Source organism: Asterias rubens, chromosome 1, assembly GCF_902459465.1.
Source record: "Asterias rubens chromosome 1, eAstRub1.3, whole genome shotgun sequence".
Lineage (NCBI taxonomy): Eukaryota > Metazoa > Echinodermata > Asteroidea > Forcipulatida > Asteriidae > Asterias > Asterias rubens.
Genome location: NC_047062.1, coordinates 19,510,614 through 19,530,251, shown reverse-complemented (window position 1 = coordinate 19,530,251; position 19,638 = coordinate 19,510,614). Strand labels below are relative to the sequence as shown.

General features: G+C 38.3%; 1 protein-coding gene across 7 annotated transcripts in view; it reads left to right on the top strand.

Annotated features, from left to right (window-relative positions):
- Positions 1-18,149, top strand: part of LOC117288321 (1-phosphatidylinositol 4,5-bisphosphate phosphodiesterase beta-4-like) — a 61,835-nt gene extending 43,686 nt beyond the window's left edge. For 6 of the 7 annotated variants that reach the window (XM_033769181.1, XM_033769164.1, XM_033769157.1 and 3 more), the window contains 12 exons: positions 924-1,088; positions 1,993-2,197; positions 2,431-2,519; positions 3,258-3,378; positions 4,708-4,817; positions 7,526-7,641; positions 8,395-8,470; positions 9,863-10,038; positions 11,036-11,137; positions 12,156-12,213; positions 12,968-13,054; positions 13,352-18,149. In XM_033769181.1, coding sequence (XP_033625072.1) covers positions 924-1,088; positions 1,993-2,197; positions 2,431-2,519; positions 3,258-3,378; positions 4,708-4,817; positions 7,526-7,641; positions 8,395-8,470; positions 9,863-10,038; positions 11,036-11,137; positions 12,156-12,213; positions 12,968-13,054; positions 13,352-13,447 — 1,401 coding nt within the window. In that variant the 3' untranslated portion in view covers positions 13,448-18,149. The remainder of the gene's footprint in view (positions 1-923; positions 1,089-1,992; positions 2,198-2,430; positions 2,520-3,257; positions 3,379-4,707; positions 4,818-7,525; positions 7,642-8,394; positions 8,471-9,862; positions 10,039-11,035; positions 11,138-12,155; positions 12,214-12,967; positions 13,055-13,351) is intronic. The other variant, XM_033769173.1, reaches the window with a different exon arrangement.
- The last annotated feature ends 1,489 nt before the right edge of the window (positions 18,150-19,638 follow it).

Genomic DNA, 19,638 nt, shown 5'->3' with positions numbered 1-19,638 from the left:
AGGAAAACCACGCAATTTCGAGGCAAACTTGTCTGGATCGTTGTATTCTATTTTTAAAACATCTTTCCAACTCGGCCGATCCAAGGCATGGTGTTCCTTTAAACATAGTACTCATATGCCTTTGTGGAATCACTGCAGCATTGAGAGTGATGATATGTTAATGACAATCAACAACCAGCGGCGTGTCTCGGCCGAGCAGTTGAGTGCATCGGACTCAAGTTCTGGTGACTGAGTCATTACGACATGGGTTCGAATCCCAGTCGTAACACTTAGATTCATATGAAGATAAGTTGCTGTAATTGCCACAGTGATTTGTGTTGTGACAACACACTTTGCTCAGCATTTAAGAGTGATATACAGTTAAGATCAATCTTAGCTCTTTGTGAAATCAGCCCCAATGCTTATCAGAGCCAACACTACTCAAAAGAGATCGCCACATAGTGTCTGTGCGAATCTTACTTGTATAATCTGGAACCTGTTTGAATCTTGAACCTTGAATCTTCAATTGTACTCTCCCAGGTCAAAATTCCAGTTGAACCTAGTTAACTGGGGTCAACTGGTTCAACTGGATAGTGATCAAACTCGTCCATTTTCCATATTAACCAACTGGTTTGGACTAGGTTTAACTGTGTTCAACTAGTTTGAAATTATAAACCAGTTGGTCTCTGTCCATTTTCCATATTAAACCAACTGGTTTTAACTGTGTTTAACTAGTTTATCAACTGGTTTCAACTAGTTCCAGTTAAACCCAGTTTAACTAGGTTAAACTGGAATTTCGACCTGGGCTCCTAGGCATTGCTGCTTTTCCGGAGAAGGTGGGTCGCAAAATCCATTTGTGCTCTGTGCTTGTGCTGTCAATATTTTTGCTTAACTACGACTACCATGCATAGCTTCAAGTCATACTACAATTCTTCTCTTTACAGGTCATATCGGGACAGTTTTTATCAGACAAGAAAGTAGGTACATACATTGAGGTTGACATGTATGGGTTACCAACGGATACGATTAGGAGGGAACATAGGACAAAGACGATACCAAACAATGGCCTGAATCCAGTCTATAATGCAGAGGACTTTGTCTTCAGAAAGGTCAGTTTATTTTCCTTTGATTGGTGATATTCTCTTTAGTTTTTCATGCATTTCACTTCAGAGCTGGGTCGTTAAAACGCTGTACACGTAACGAAGGTCTATGAGTTGATATAAAGTACAACGACACTGATCAAAGTGATGTGTTAGGCTGAGCAGTTAAGAGTATAAGCCTTTTTGAGGTATGGCGGGCTGTTTGGTTTGGGTGTATCACACAAATTTACCCAATCCTTACAGTGTTGAAGCACTGTGTCCGCCATATCTCACAAAGGCTTATTGGACTCGAACTCTGGTGCTTTTGATGAGTGGAGTGTGGGTTCAAGTCCCGGTTGTGGCACTTTTGTCCTCAAGCAAGATGCTTTACTATAATTGCTTTGTCCATCAGATGGGACATTAAGCTGTACAAAATGTAGGTCCCGTGTACTAGGATTGGTAGTGCAGGTAAAGAACCAAGAACACTTACCATGAAAGAGTAGGGGTTAACTCCTGTATTTCTGGTTTACAAGCATAGCGAGCACTGTGTACAGGTTTCCTCAGGCTTGCGAGCTACAGTGATTAAGTTCACTTTTGAGGCATCCTTGATTTCATTACCAGAAAAAGTAATCAAAATGAGATTACCTGTTACATTGTACCAAATTTACATCCCAATTTCACCCAGAAATTTCTTTGATTTGTTTTTTGCTGAACTGTAGTTGCAAAGGAAAATATGAGACAAACAGAAGCATTTCAGATGCAAGCTTGACATCATTTTACAGGCATGCAACTTCTGATTTCCTCTTTTTCTTTTCAAAACAGTGCCATAGAAAACTAAAAAAACACTGTACAAAGTTAAGCGTGATCAGCCATTTCCTCTTTTTGGGGGGAATTAGAAATGTCTGATTTTTAAATGATTGTGTTAACTCTTCAGGTGGTCTTACCTGATTTGGCTGTCCTGAGAATCGCAGTGTATGAAGAGAATGGGAAGCTGATTGGCCAGAGGATATTACCGCTGGATGGTTTACAGGCAGGGTACCGGCACATCTCGCTCCGTACCGAGGGAAACTTTCCCCTGTCTCTACCGACTGTATTCTGCTGTATTCAGCTCAAGACATACGTACCCGATGGTTTGGGAGGTAATCTATAGACCGTGTAATTGTTGTGTACTCAAAGAGTGACCTGCAGCGAATTTCAAGGATGGGTTCAATGCATCCTAACGTCTTTAGAATTTTACTCGTCCTAAGTCCTGAGATCAATCCTACGTTAGGAAGAGTTTGGTGAAATTGACTGCTGGTACATTCCAGAATAAGGGATTTTTATTTATTTATGAATATACATGTACATGTAATTGTTTCTTTTTCTTCTTCAGATTTTGTGGATGCGTTGTCGAAGCCATTGGAATATTTGTCTCAGGCTGAAAAGAGAGCCAAGCAGATGCAATCAATGGGAATTGAAGAGGTAGGTACATCTTCATTGTCAAGCTTAGTGGTCTCTTGCTCATCAGAGTGTGGGTTGATATCCCGCTCATGGCACTTGTGTCCTTGAGCAACATGCGTTACTAAAATTGCTTCTCTTCACTTAGGGTTATTAAGGGTTTACCTGTGAGGGTAGAGGTTGGTATTGTGTATGAAAAAGCCTTTGGAGCACTACGTTGCCCGGGGTTGTATACTCCACAAGGAGCTGAGAAAGATTAAAGGAGTGTTATTGGCCCAATGACCATGGCACTAATGTAAAGCGCATTGAGACGTTATTTTGAAATGCGCTATTTGTATAATTGTTCTACAACTACAGTCTTTTTGACTGTTTTTGTAGAGTTGTTTCTAATTTTTCACTGGCTGGTCCAGATTTGTTTTTGTTTTCTTAAACTGCCTTGTAGCATTTTTTGTAATTGTCTTCGGAAACCCTCTGTATTGCAATGTGTATTTTGGAAATTGCTTTTTACTTTTGTATCTAGCGCTTTGAGGCCTTTTTGGCAAGTTGGCGCTTTATAAATATCTTTTAATTATTATTATTATTATTATTATTATGAAGTTGGGGTGTCCTGGCCGAACGGTCAAACCTGGTGGACTCATCCAGCTGTAATTTACAGAATATGGTTACAATTCAACTGATAAATGGGCTTGGGTTTCCATGTAGTAATCCAGCTTTACTTTATATTTCAATATTTGAAACTCTCTGGTCTTGATGCAACTCTAGAATGACATCAGCGACGTACCTCTAGTGGGGAAGAAGAACATGAAAGGAACACAGAAGCAAAGCACCAAATCACCAACGACACCTACCTCTACTATCAACAGCTTTGCACCTACCACAAACTGTAAGCTCTCAGTCATGTTTCTGTGTTCTGTGCAATCCAACATACGTTTTACCATGCCGTCATGGCACTAGTGTTGATCTGCGACTTCATTAGGGTACACTGTAGCATCACTTTGTCTTTTCTTCAGATATTTTCATTGTAAATGTGCCATCAGTGTGTCAGACCTGGGCCCAATTTCATAGCGCTGCTTAGCGGTCGATTTTGTGCTTACTGTGCAATTTCTATTTCATAGCGCTGCTAACCGTAAGCACAGGAAAAGGCATGATAACCTTCCGGTGCTTACCGCACGAAAATAAATGGCGTCACAATGCAAATCCATGATAAACACGCAATATGGCTGCCCAATTTTTCTGCTAACCTGTGAAATACGCTAAGGCGTAAGCAAAGTTTTCTGCTACAGTAAGCACGCAAATTTGCTTACCGTTAAGCAGCGCTTTTTATGTGTTCTCACCAAGAGAGTCATTCGAGCAGCTGTATTCCATGTACCGCAGCTCTTTGGAACTCCTGGCCTAGTGGCACATTTCTCTCTATCCTACAATCTAGACCATTTTAAGAGGAATATCAATTCCTACCTTCAGCGCCCCTGAATTAATTTCATCTGAAATGTTTTCTTCTTGCAAAGAAAAGCTCTTAGCCTTGCTTGGACCGCACTTGAATAAATAAATAAAAATAGCTTAAAAACAAAAATGGGGGAACTATTCCTAGCTTCACTGACCATCGTTACTAAGCCATATTTACTAGTGCAGAAAGTTTGTATTTTACCCTGTAACTAAAGAATTGCAATCATAAGCAGAGAATCCCCTGTAAACAGAGCCATGAAGCTGTGCCCAGCCGTTGATTTCACAAAGAGTTAGGCCTCGTCTTATCTCGAGTTAGGATTAATCTTAAGGTCTGCATGCTACAGTGCAGGGTTGGGACTCGTCCTAAGTCCTAAGATTAGTCTCAAGTTAGGAAGAGTTTTGTGAAATCGGCGGTTGATCTCTCAATACTTTTTATTCTTTAGGACCAGTCACTAATCTGGGCCCAAATTCATAGAGCTGCTTGAGCAGTAAATATTGCTTAACAATTCTTTACTTAGCAGAAATGAACAGGATACCAGTCACAAATTCTTTATGTGACATGGTACTTTGGCTGGTAACCCTGTTCTGGTAAGCAAAATTTTGTTGTGCTTGGCTACTTTTCTGACCCTGATGTCAGATGAGCTGCTTCTGTTAGTCTAACCATGTGCTTGATGTTGCATTTATAGAGCAAGTCAAAGAGATTTGCCAAGATATATGTTTTGTTGATCTCATATTTTGAGTCATCGTTGATCCCACTCTCCCACTACAGCCGTTATGCTGATCTTATCAACGGATACGCTACAGAAGGACAGAACATATCAAAAGGTCCTCAAGAAACAAGCCAAGGAGATCGAAAGTCTTCAGAGGAAACATTCCAAGGTAGGCATTCCTCGACTGTTTAGCTGTTTTGAATGATTTTACAAAGTTTCTATATTCCATTGCTCCTAAAGCTGGTAAGTGAAGAATGGTTTGTCTTCGATTCCGTAAGCATGTGAAAAGTATAATTTGGTATACCAGGCTTCTGTGCCTTAGCGTTACCGATCACCCAAAAGATTAATTTGCACCTCAAATTTTTTGTTTTTAAACAATCAACTCGTGGTAAGCCAGTCAAAATCACAGCTTAGCAATTTGTTTCTGTTGAGAAAAAAAAGTAAACGCGCTAAGCAAATTTGTGTGCTTAAATAACGATATGTGTTGTGGCCTCACCTTGTTTTATTTTATATTGAATGTTGATGCTTTTTATATTTTCAATTTTTTTTAATATTTTTTATATAAGATATGGTAATAGCAGGCACAAGCCAAAGGGTGTTTCAAAAGCCGTATGTATCCTTGAAAGAGTTTTAAAAGGTGTTTTTCTTTCCAACTATTTGAGAACGTTGCTATTAGGGAATTAGGTCAGCAGTTAGAATATCTGAATCGTCTCTTACCTTCTAGGTCCTCTTTGCCAAAATGAGTGACTCAAAAGGAATGAATGCCCAAACAAATGACTCAAATAAACCAATAGACCAATCCGTATGCTGCACGTTAGGCTGCCATTGCTGGGATGCTCAACAACTTACACAATTTCCAAGACAGGAGAGCAATGCATAATGATGTAGAACACTGACCATAAATATTTGCAACTAAAAAACAAAACCCGAATCCTGAAAACGGCGTAGATAATAGTTGAGTTAAGTATTGTAGACACAGAAGCTGCACAGTCTGGTTTAAAATGCATAACATCAGCCATGAGTTTTTTTTTTGTTTTTTTTTTAGTAGCAAATATGTTTTACATCATTATGTCATGCTGTCCTGTCAGGGAAATTGTGTAAATTGTGAGGCAGACACTTTATTTGCATAACAATTTAACTTTTTTAGGACAAAAAACACAATGTCCACAGATTTACACTAAACTTACACAGTTTGAAGATAATGATAGTAGAAAGCTTCCCTGAAAATATTACATGCTGAGGTGCTGTAGTTTTGGGGAAATGAGTAAAACAATGTCATGAAAATAATTTTCGTCTCATGAGACGAAAATTATTTTAATCATTTACAAACGTGTTTTCATGACATTGTTTTACTCATTTCTCAAAAACTACAGCACCTCAGTAAGTAATATTTGAAGGGAAGCTTTCTACTATCATTATCTTCAAACCCTGTAAGTTTAATGAAAATCTATGGAGATTTTGAAATGGTACCCAAATCCTTTAAAGCCATTGGACCCTTTCGGTAAACAGTGTTGTCCAAGGCCCACACTTTGTGTACCACAACTTCTATATCAAATAACAAACCTGTGAAAATTTAGGCTCAATCGGTCATCGGAGTCGGGAGAAAACAACGGAAAAACCCACCCTTGTTTCTGCGCGTTTCGCCGTGTCATGACATGTGTTTAAAATAAATCCGTAATATTGTTTTGCTGTTTTCTCAAAAAGTAAAGCATTTCATGGAATATTATTTCAAGAGAAGTCTTTCACCATTGCCTTCTGTAAACCCTGTAAGTTATTTGTAAATCTGTGAACTTTTATTTTTTTTTCTGAACCGAAAGGGTCCAATGGCTTTAAGAACATCAACGGTTTGTCCATGAGCTTTTAGCACCTCAGCTATAACTTCCTCAGCAGGTACCATGTACAGATCGGTCTATTGGCTTCATGCACAAATTGGAGGAATGAGATTAAATAGATTTAAAGATCACACTGAACAGTGTAACGTGGTGTTTATTCTTTAAAGGCAGTGGACACTATTGGTAATTGTCAAAAACCAGTCTTCTCACTGGGTGTATCTCAACATATGCATAAAATAACAAACCTGTGACAATTTTTGCTCAATCGGTCATCGAAGTTGCGAGATAATAATGAAAGAAAGAACACCCTTGTCACACGAAGTTGTGTGCGTTTAGATGGTTGATTTCGAGACCTCAAGTTCTAAATCTGAGGTCTCAAAATCAAATTCATTGAAAATTACTTCTTTCTCAAAAACTATGGCGCTTCAGAGGGAGCTGTTTCTCACAATGTTTTATACCATCAACCTCTCCCCATTACTCGTCACCAAGAAAGGTTTTATGCTAATAATTATTTTGAGTAAATACCAATAGTGTCCACTGCCTTTAAATACAAATATTTTAATTTTTGATTTTGGTTGCCGCTGTCCTTTATTAAAGGTACTGGACGCTATTGGTAATTACTCAAAATAATTGTAGTATAAAAACCTACTTGGTAACAAGCAACGGAGAGCTGTTGATAGTATAAAACATTGTGAGAGATGGCTCTCTCTGAGGTAATGCAGTTTTTGAGAAAGAGGTAATTTCTCACTCAAATAATAAAAGGCTCAGGCCCGAAGTGTTGTAATATTTCGAAAGCATCTAAAAAGCACACATATTTGTGCAACAAGGGTGTTTTTTCCTTTTATCATTCTCTTGCAACTTGGATGGCAAGTTGAGTCAAAATTTTCACAGGTTTGTTATTTTATGCATGTTTTGGGATACACCAAGTGAGAATACCGGTCTTTGACAATGATTACCAAAGGTGTCCAGTGCCTTTAAACTAAGATGGAATTTCAAGACTACAATCTGAATTGCGTGTACTTGGCAATCGTTCCGTTACATACAGGAGTGTGCAGCAGTGAAGAAGACTCACGGCACAGTGGTAGATAAGATGGTTGTCTCACATGATAAAGAGAAACTCTCCGAAGAGAAGTCGCTAGAGAAAGCCATCAAGAAGAAGGGGTCAGCTCAGATTTCTTTATTAGTTTAAAACTCTCTTCTTTCATGCGCCGACCGGTTGCTTTCTACCGGTCTCTTATCGACCGATTTTTAAATCCCTTCACAAAATAGTTGTCAAATGAAAAATTACACCACATGGCCGCATATATATAGTTGACGCTACTCGGGCCAACTTGGCTCGAGACGTTGTGACCACGGGTTTGTCCAATGTTAGAAATGGCCATACTGTTTTCAGAATGGGAAACAGGACTCTTGAGGGTGCTATTGTGACCTTTTTTTTTGGGGGGGGTGCCATTTACCAAAGAAACTAGTACAAAATTAATGTGTACATTACAATCAATTTATCACCCCCAAAATGGTGCATGAAAGGGTTTAAAAGGATTACCTTTCAAAGTTGCACCCAACACAGAGAGCTTTGCATTTCTAAAAAAGAGGTGTTAATTGAGACATTTAACAAAATTGTTTGTTGGATGTTTGGATTTTTCAAACTACAGTCATCGATAGAGATGAGATCTAATTCAAACCTGATTTTATTTAAAGTGGCATCAATCCAAACATACATTGTTCTCTAATCGATTTGGACCAGTTTCAATTTAAATTGATACTGAAGAAGCATTAGAAATCTATGTAGCATTTTACAAATTTTTTTTTCTTCTTAACAACAAGACGCCCTATTAGTCACGACGAAAATTCTAATCAAGTCAATTCTAATTAAGTTTGTAATGATAGCCTCTTACGATATCCTTTTTATCTTAGAGAGAGCAGCTGCTGTGATTTAAAGATAGAAACAGAAAACAAGGTTCACTCCATCGTCAAAGGTCATAAGTTGAGGGTAGGTTTAGTTTATTTGAGGAAAAATTTAAATGACGTGTTAGTTTAGTTTTTTCTTTTCTCTCTCTTTTTCAACTCCTCTTGGAACTGCCTATTAAAACATAGAGCTTTAACAAATCTGCATCTTTTCTTTTCGTTGATGAGATATTTCAGTTGAGCTTTGCCCTTTGTCTGCAATAATTTCCTGCGTTGTTTTGCTGCTAGCTGTAGTTTAAAAATGTACCCAAACTTCTCAATGCGCAAAATGCCTGGTAAAGTTTTCGGTGTGTGTTATGAGTTAAGGGGGATCCATTTTTCTTCATCATCTTGGTGGAATTTTGCAGTAGTGTCATATTGTTACCCTGTCCCATGTTTTATAAATTAAATTCCGTGATGGATATGAATGTGGGTGTAATTGTTTGTATTTGATTTAAAATGTCTCCAAGCATGTGGCACTTGCACGTCTTAAAACTCTGTAATGCTGACCACTATAGTCTCTTGCTTAATATAAGCACATTAATACATGTAAGTCACAACATCATTTGCCAGGGGCCAATATGACCCCACCGTGACCTCCCCGGCTAGAGGTCTACAGACCCTTTTCCCCAGTTTCTGTTTTCAATGGCTGCCACTTTAAGCTCTATATTCCAATATCACTTTCCTTGTTCCATGTGCTCAACGTCTAGCTAAATGCCTGTAATGTTGTCTTCGACCATACTCCTATATTGTATAATTGCTGTCATGGGGCCATCCAATCCATTTCCATCTTACAGCTTTTACTTCTCTCATTGACTTTAACAACCTAGGCCCAATTTCATAAAGCTGTTAAGCAGAAAATACTGCCTGACAAATTTCTTTGCTAAGCAAGAATTTAGTGGGCACCAGCCACAACAGTGCAAACTCAATGTAATTTTGGCTGGTAACCTGTTTCTGCTAAGGGATACTATTCTGTGCTGAGCAATTTTTTTAGGCCCTGGGGTCGATTTTACAAAGAGTTAAGACTAGTCTTATCTTGAGTTCGTCCTAAGTAAGGACTAGCCTTAACTCTTTGTGAAATGAATGACTGGGCCAAAATTCCTAGAGCTGCTTGAACACAAAATTCAGCTGAGAACAATTCTGCTTAACCAGCAGAAGGTTACATAACCACTATGTCAAACCTGCCATTTTGTGACTGGTTTCCTGCTCATGTTCACTTGAGCGTCTGCACGTTTACAGCCCGGTGGCAGCGGTTTGTGCAGTAACAACAAGACTTAGCTGGCAGTTATTAAGCAACATTTACTGCTTGAGCAGCTCTATGAAATCGGGCTTATTTGTCATTTTGCAAATAATCAGATATCATGTCAAAAGATCTGTACAAACAATTCTTGTCATAGTATTCATTTATTAATTTTTGTTGCTTCCTTGTGTCCTTCAGGTAAAGGATGTGGTGACCGAGCAGAGCAAAGAGTGGTCTAAGGTGGTGACCCGACACGTTGCCGAGATGAATTCCTTAAAAGAGACCCATGTTCATCAGCAGTGTGATGTCCTCAGGAAGCTCATAGCTGAGAAACAGCAAGACCAACGGAAGACGCTGGAACAGAAACATGAACGGTATGTATAATGGTGCAATGTACAGCCTTGAAGCATATTCAAACATGTATAACTTTCACCGATGAAGGGCGTGCGCGATGCGGGGCAAAGTTCATTGATAAATAATTGTTCTGTGCATTGTTACCGATCGTTGAATCTCGATGATCGTTGAATCTCGAAGATCTTTAACGCCGGAACTGCTAATCACTAATTCATGAGGATACTTGTGCTATATAGACCTTTATCTTCCAGTACGCGCTAATCCATCAATCAGATGCTCGAACTGGAGGGTGGTATAAAAACATACATACTACTTCCTCTGTTTTTATTGTGCGTGCATGATTTTCGTCGCCAAATAACGTTCTGAAATTTTAAACTTTGTGCATTTCACGTGGAACTGGAAGATAAGTTCGTTATAACACGCGTGCGATCATGGAATACAAAAAAATATAGCGCGTCTGCGTCCCATATCTTTCGGCCTTGTTGGATATGGGATGCAGAAGCGCTATATTTTTCTGTATTCCACTCTACTTGTGTGATAACCTATATTATCATGCTGCCTCCATCTTGGTCATGTTCCTTGTATTGAATAACAATAATGAATGCTAGTAATCATTTTGCAAATAGGAACCAGACTATATTGCTCTTCCAGCCTCGGTTTGGTTGCATTGATATTTAATGAGGAAAATTCAAGATGGCTGCACCATGATAAGAACCAAGTAGTTATAACTTGTGGCTAAAGGCCCGGTCACACAGGCCCCTAAAACGATAACGAAAAAACGACAATGATAACAATGCACGCTCTTGATTGGTTAAATAAGCATGGGCGTATTCGGCGTGGAGCATTCAACCAATTGAGGCCGTGCATTTTTATCGTTCCCGTTTTCGTTCTCGTTATCGGGGCCTGTGTGATCGGGCCTTTACTCAACGTTTCACAAGTGGTATGCTTTGTTTGATATTGAGTCAGTCAGTTATATAATACATATATAATGAGATTTGTCGTATTCTGTTTGAATAGAGAGATGAAGGAGTTGAAAAGTAATCAGATCAAGATGTCCATGGATTCGAAGAAGTCAGTAAGTCATGACAAGAGCATCAAGAATAAGGCTGAAAAAGACAGGTAAGAATAGCCCTTTACTCTTTCAGTGCCAAGGTCATCTTTTATACGCATCTCCAGCCTGGTTTAGTGGTGTAACAAAATATCAGAAAGACTGCCTTGAAAAGATGCAGAAAAAAGCCTTCTGTGTCATCCTTAGTAACAGCCATTTTTACACTCAATCGTATAAGGACACTTGTCAGCTAAGTGATATTCCCCCTTGGTAGAAAAACTATCAATCAGTTTTGGTACCACCCTCCTCAACTCCCCCATGCACCGAGACTGGCTCCCTCCGGCAAGAAATAACAATTTGAGGAATTTCAACATGTTGTCCATTGTTAGATGCCGTACTAGTCGATATAAGAACAGCCCCATTCCACACCTACCTGACTGCTCTTTTAAACAAGCAGTAAGTTTGTGTTTTAAAGCCTTCCCTTGCTACATGTTTTTGGGGCAATTGCTGACTACATCTTGCCTCTCGCTACCTGCTTTTAGTTCAATTGTGTATTGTGCTTCTATTTGTGTTCCCTATATAAAATTTAAAAAAGAGAACAAAAGAAGCACTATCAGAGTATAGCAGGAAGAATATCATGCCTGTTTAGTGGACAGTATTCTTTTAAACGTCTTATTATAGTCATTTGATGTTTTGTTTTTGTACTTAAAAAATGTTTTTGTATGTCTTAATATTTTTCTGCAATTTTTTTTTTTTTATATAGTTCTGTATTTTAAACACAATTCAGCTTTTGGCTGCAAAGTTTGAATGTTTTTAATAAACCAATAATAAAAATGTACTCACAAGCACCATTTGTCGACAAGAGACCGTCTTGCCTGGTACCCAACACATGTTGTGTAGTATGCCTGGTACCCAACACATGTTGTGTAGTATGAGTACCAGATCAGTCGACAAACGGTTAAACTTGGTCAGTGTGATGCCACCATGTCTGAAACCATCAACATGAGTTGCAGTTTTTTTTTGTTAAACTTCAAAACTGTTTGGGAGATGTCATTTGTTGAGTCCCAATGTTCAATTTGTTTCCTGCAGGAGAATAAGAGAGCTCCAGAGTAACAGTACTAAGAAATTCATGGAAGAGAGAAAAAGAGTAAGTGACTGATGAATCTGTGTTTTACAACGGCATGTTCCGAAACCCCTCCCTGCAAAACAACCCGTTTCACTGATATTTAATGTTAAAAAATTGCATTCCCTAAAGGTTATTATCCTCTACCTGCCGATTCCCTTGTTGTATTTTAAACTTGGGTGTGATCCCTGGCTATACGGCAGCCAACGGTTTTATAGCTTCTGCCTGGCACCCCCGAACAAAGATATTGACTAATAGGGAGACCGCCAACAAAGGACTAGATAGCTCAGTTGGTGGAGCGCAGGTATGTTATTCTGGAGGTTGTTAGTTCAAGTCTAGCTCCAGTCCATTTTTCTTTGTTCAAACCCAAACTGTTTAAACTTACCCTGTCAGTTTCCGTTGTGGTTTATTATTTGATAAATAAGGTTTTTCTGAGACGGCGCCCTATTGTGTTTGATTGTGATAGTTCAGTCCAGCGCGAAAAAAGTATTACATGTAGAAGACACTGTCAGGCCTTCACTACTTTTCGAATGCAACTGCTGGCATTTAAGTCTGATTACCTTCTTCAGGGAGACCGACAACCATAGGGCTAGATAACTCAGTTGGTAGAATACCGGCACATTAAACAAGAGGCCGTTGGTTCAAAGCCCGCTCTTGCTAATTTTTCTTTGTTCAACCCCAAATTAATTAGTTTAAGAATAATTATGAGAGGAATGAATAGATTTAGAGAAACCCTTTATTTGTCACTGCGACTGATCATGTGTTTGTTTTGTTGTAGCTCTTGTCCAGACAATCGAAGGAAACTGACGAGTTGAATACTGAGCATAAGAAGCAGGTGGATCTACTCATACGGGCCAATGAAGAGGTAGGTGTTATTGTCATAGAGTCTTACACCCGGTTAAGACAGGCACTCTAGAGCCGCGTCGAACCAAATTATTGAATTGAGTGTATGAAAAGATTGACGCCTGCAACAGTTCGGACGGACTGGATGCGCTGGAAGTCTAATGATTGATTGTTGCAGTCGTTCAGAACGACTCTGGAGCGTCTTGGTTTCAGACGTCGATCCTGTCATGAGCCACACCCAATGAAAATGTTATGTTCAAATCCTACCCTTTTTTGGATTAGATACATTATGATTTCTTATGATTTTATTTTTTTGCAGATGATTGAAGCGCACAAAGCCAAAACCACAGAGACCAATAACTCACATGGCAAGACGGAGCCTGCTGTAGTAGTACGAGAACAGATTCAATGTTAACGACTTGTTATAAAAGGACACACAGTGACCCAACATACTGCAAGGTAGAACCTCATCCTCTGCAAGACCCCCCCCTCCCTCCCCAACCCCTCTCCTGTCTTGAAACTATCCCCAACTAAAAGCCTTTCTTCATACAGTCTTCATGACCCAAGATACATGTGACATCTAGAATGCTTTCTATGTAAAGCTTATTGGTTTGAGGGGTATGGAAACCAGTCACAGCTCCCTCAAGTACCAGTGGAAAGATTCCGGTATTTTGATAGGGTCTTTATTTTGAGCACACTCTGAGTTAGACTGGTCCCCTGTCATTATCCGCAAGAATAAGTATAGGCAATGGCTTTATATGTATTCACATGTATGCCAAATTTAACGGCGAATCTCCAGATCCATGAAGGCCATGTGAAATGATGGGAGGTCAAAGGTGATTATGTACGTGGGCCTCAAAAGCAGATCTTTGGCATAAATCACGAGTCTTGAGGTATGACGTCAGATGTTAAGGTTAACTCTGGGTCATATCAAGTTGCCGATTTGTTAAACTGAAACAAGTTGTAGGTGTCGTCCAAATGAGCACACTACAGCCAGGCCTCCGTGGCTACACAAATCTTATGAATTTGAGAAGTTTTGTCTTAACAAACATAAATGAATTCAGACTATTGTGCATCAAGAGTGTCTTGGGAGGGGTAGTTCTGATAAGATCATCTCGCCATTAGCTGTGTACAACAATTGTTACTCCGTCGACTGAAGGCAGAGATTTCAAAATGGCTGACACAACCTACACCATCGTTGGAGGTTGGCTCCATGCTAGTGAGTAGATTCGTACCACAAGGACGCAAAGTACTACAAAATAGTGTGTCAGAATTTGTTCCACCATTGGTCTTGTGTTGTTGTGTAAATGTAGGGTAGTTGCAGCTCTACAAACAAAAAGTTGACCCTTTCTATTTTTTAGTGTTTTAGTGTGAAACCCTATGGCAAACTTTTTATCAGTTTAAAATAATTGGTTTTTAAGTTTATTTTTGAGGTAGCATCTTTGATTTGAAACAAACAGAAGTATCTTAAAGGTAATTTTTTTTAAAGGTAGTTTCAACTATGCTTTTTAATCAAGATTTTACTTTGAACTTTTGGGAGCAAGAAAATTGTCTTAAAAAGTGCCCGTTTGGTGGTAGCGGTAATTGCTAATCTTAAACTAATATGGTATGATGTGTGCTGCAAACAAATATCATTGAAACTAGCTTGTTGTTTAACAGATTCAAAAAAGTACTAGTAGAAATCTAATTGATTCTTGATAAATTATTTATTTATTGATGATTTAAATATCTTGCCATTTGAGAGGGTCATGTTTCAAATTCAAAGATGAAGGTACGTTTAACTCAACGTAGAGTATTAAAAAAAAAGGGCATTGAACCTAAAAGGTAAGAATTAGTCTTAAACTGTAAAACCTTGAGAACACTTATTTGAATTTGTATTTGTGAAGAATGTATTCCAAGCACCTTGGTAAAAAATAGGGTAAAATTGTTACTTCAGTACTTCTCTCTTGAGAAAGAAATGAAAGAGACAGTCAGGATTATATAATGGGGAATATTTAGGGGTACTGTTAAAATGGGTAATTTATATTTTGTTTATTTGGTATTAAGCATCTAGGTTTGAGAAGTGGTGTTGTAGCCATGCACTTTTTAGGCTTTTTCTTTTTTTGTACTTTTAATGAGGGGGTCCAAGGTTAAATTCAGGGATTTTCCAGTAGATAAAGTCTACTTAAATTTGGGGAAAAGTTAAAAAAATATCTAACCTCGCGTTAAAACAGTGTAAAATGTCATTTTACAGCGAAAGTTGAGACATGTCAATGGACATCAAAAACAAATGTGTCTGTATGTTCCAAAGGGGAATTTTTGCACAAGTCAACGGATCAAATTCAATGAGTTTTGATTGCATCTTATAAGAATTCAGGAATAAACTAAAGTTTATCTGTACAAAAAGATACAGAAGAACATATGTTTATTTTGAAAAAAAAATAAAAATCGCAATTGAAGGATTGTCACACACAGTGACACAAACAGTGACACTTAAACCGTTTTAAGGTTAGGCGAAAATCTTGTAACTTGTTTTCCCAGTTTCACAAGGACTCTATTTATTGGAAACTGAATGGATCTTGGAGACCCTTTTTGATCTACAGCGAATGAATGCTGAATGCACATGCACAAACAAGAGCAGTGATTTTCATTTCTTTTTGAAAACTGCAGCTAAAAGAACCTGCCATTGTTTTTATACTGTATTGATTAAAACCAACTCGCTGCTTGTGTCAGACTCAGATTGATGATAAAAAGCAGAAAAATATCGTGATGGCAAATCACTGGCTATTATTTTGTCGACCACTGTCATATTAAAACTCTGAAAGACAACTGGTTTTAATCATTTGAAGTTTCAAAATTGTATATGTCACTCAAAGTGTGAATGTACCAAAAGATAATCTTGTGTAATGGAAACAGTTTTCAGTGATTCCTTACTGTGTGTATTGAAGGATCTTTTCAAGGCTTTAACAGACCTTGCAGGTCTGCTTTTTCAATTTGGAGAACTTATAGTTCTCATGTACTTTGCTTTTACATGTGAAAGAAACACGATTTCACAGACTAGTGTAACCGGTTCCAGCATTCAAACACACACACAAGACTTGCACAAAAGGAATCCATAGACCACTTGCATGTGACGTCCCCACGCTCAAAGAGCGCCCTCACTGGGGCAAAGGAGGCTGTTCTTTCAGCGTCCTTGTAGCGTTTGGTGATTTGCAAGGAGTTCGTCGCAATTCAACTGCATGTCATAACTTTTACATCCAAACATGTGGACTCTCGACAAATAGATTAATCAAGCTTAGTCTGGCTATCGACTTACAGTATTCCATTATAACTTAACCCGTACCCATTGTGTGATATTGATATGGTTGTAATTCATGTTCCTTTGTGGAAGCTGTTTAAAGTGCTTACCGGATTAAAAGCCCATTTCTTGTTCAATCAAACATAACCCTGGGTCACAGGGGACAGTACAACTTGCTTATTACAGTGTTAGACGGAGAACATCTCGACTGACTGAAAACAACCGTTTTGTAAATATGTACAGATTAGCAAACAGACTTCATTCTTGACACAAAAAAAATTAAAAATATTATGTAAATAGACAGAATGAAACGTACATCTTGGTGTTTATTAGTACTAAACTAAAGGACTATGTGTATTTTGTGTTTCATAGTTAAATAGCTTAGGTATCAGAGAGTTTAAGGAATTTTAACAGGTTATACATAATAAATCTTTTGATGCAGTGTATATATATTTGTTTATGATAAACATTCGTAGGAGACTTTTTCATGGAATTGTGTATACATGGTGCATTTTATCCCTCTTCCTGACATAGACATAATGTTGGTTTGAAAGGAACTGGTTTCAGTTTTTATTTGGATTTAAAATGCATTTTAAGTTTGATAATGTAGACTTATGCATTGTATATATTAGGGGAGTAGAATTTTATTTATGTTGTGTTGTTATTTATTTTGTTTATATTTTATTATTACAGTTTATTTCTGTGGGGAAGGGGTCTGTCTAAGTCAACACTTAAACGACTGCTCAAAAAGACTGAAATTGTTTTGCTTTTTAAGAGAATGGGTTTTTACGTGAACTGCACTTTCTTAAAATTGATTTAGTTTTAAACTTCCTTGGAGACATACTGAAATGCACCGGTAGCCTGTTTCAATGCATAGTCAATGCATGGTTTAGAATAGAGGTACCACCTTTTCAGTGATTTGTTTATAGGCTTGTATATAATGTGAATAGCTGGTTCCCAGTCAAGGCTTGGTATGTCTCCATTCGAGGAAATTATTTTTATTTATTGTTTTCGATTTTTAAGAAATATTTTGGTATCATGTAAAAGTGTCCACTCAGATTATTGATGACAGAGTTTCATACTTTTTTATTTAGTAGTGGGAAGTTAGAATTAGACTGGTCAGAGTCTGAAGTAGAATGGTGTTGGTCGTCCTACTTTTTTTGTCTTGTATCATAAATTAAAATATAAAACAATTATTATAAAGAATCGATGATGAAAATAACAGGTCCTTTCTATTTTTAGGTTTGTGTGGTTTAGGCTCTTTAATTAGATTGATCAGGAATCATGGTTTATTGCAATATCCAAGCTAGATTGTACAAATTACATTCAATGGTTGTTTCCCAATTGTCAAAATCCCTTTTGAGAGAGAGAGAGAAAAAAAAGATACTATATCATAAATGATTCTTCTTTATGTATATAAAGGTGATTGTATTAATGTCAGAATAACTACTACACAAAAATTAATTTATTGTTTTGGGGGTAAACACCATCGTATGAAATACTGGTTTATTTCGTTATTTTGGAATGCTGAATTACAAATTATATTATAGAGTATATTATTATCTTTTAATTTTGTTTGACTTTTGTTTTGATCATTTTGTATAGTGGGTGTGAGACAAATTTGATTTGTAGCCATTTTGTTTTTTTTGCTTTTGAGCAGATTTTTGTTGATGTGAAGAGAAAGGTCTTGCAACTGATTGACAGCAACAGTGCCTAATGATCCCATAATTAACATTATTAGTCCTTCTAACACTTAATCATTCAAATCTGACATACATGTATGTTACTCCACCAACATGTATTGGAGCCGATTTCACAAAGCAATAAAATTCATCCCAAGACAAGACAAATTGTCAGTATAACCTTATTGATTTGTATTGTGACATCACACTTTACTATGATTGATTTGCAGTTAAGATTTGTCTTAGCTCTTTGTGAAATCGGCCCTTGATCAATCAAGGCTCCAATAATGGTGGGGGATGTATAATGTTGGAGCATAGAGTTATATATAAGAACTAGAGGGCGCACTGGCCTATATACGCACTCCGGCGTGCGTGCAGGCGGCCATTTTCTAAGTTGACAAAACTGGCATCTCACAGCGTGTGTTTGTGCGGCCATTTTGTAAGTTGAACAAACAGCATCGCATGAGCGTTCAATAAAAAAAAACCTCAAACGTGTATTTCATATTCAACGCGCGTGCAGAATGACGCGCTTGTCATCTTGCGGTCCCGTGGCGTTTGTGCACGAAGCATCACTCGTGCGCCCTCTAGTTCTTATATATAACTCTATGTGTTGGAGCTATCTTGGTCGATACCCTACCTTGCACAGCAGTTGGACACTGATACAACCAAACAATGATTTGGGCTGGCCTATTTCTCTTGAACCCTCATTTCCATCACACATGCTAACGTGGGACAAAGCAGCATGATAAATATTTGCTGTCTGAAGTCTACTGTCCCAAGCTTGTCTTGGAAAGAGGAGATTAAGGAGATTATTTCCATACTTTGATAACTTATTGAAATTTGCCTCCTCCTTCAAACCTAGCCTTCTCCCATCTCTTAAGGCCCAGTCCCACTGCAGCGATAATGAGAACGATAACGACGCCAAGAGAACGCATTCTATTGGTTGAATGGGCGTGTGCGTATTCTGCGTGGAGCAATTCAACCAATAGAACGCGTTCTCTTTGCGTCGTGATCGTTACCGTTCGCGTTATCGCTGCAGTGTGACCGGGCCTTTATGCCTCATTCTTCATGATTACAACTTATTCCATTTCACTACTCATCTCTTTTATGATGCATATCAATATGTATGACCTGACCTGTTTTGGATGCATGACCCATCAGGCTTCAGTGCACTCTCTACAATTTCCTCTGTTTAAGGCCACAGGTTTGGCTTCATAACAAGATTCCCATCAGAGCTGTTTCCTTTCTTTCTCCAGCTCCATGTTGTTCTTTGCACCCCTACTTTCCTCGTGCCCCCAGAAACCCATGAAATATTTATGAATGTTTAAAACAATTCCTTTTTAAATTCAGTGACATGCCCTGTCCACATGCGCCTCCGTCCACCTTCCCTTATTTCTATACTACACCTTTTTTTTACTCCAACCCCGTTGATCATGTCCAACTGCCAAATCTCCAACCAGCCTCGTCAATCATTTGTCAAAGTCTTAGGCTGTATCTGAAATGATGGCTACAGCTTCGGCTACAACTGTTGCTAAGTGTGTTGCCAAGGATGTCCTATACTTCAACGCATGATGACACAAAGTCTAGTGTTAGCCGTAGCTGTAGTCGTAGCTGTAGCCGCTAATTCAGACACAGCCTTACTCTGAG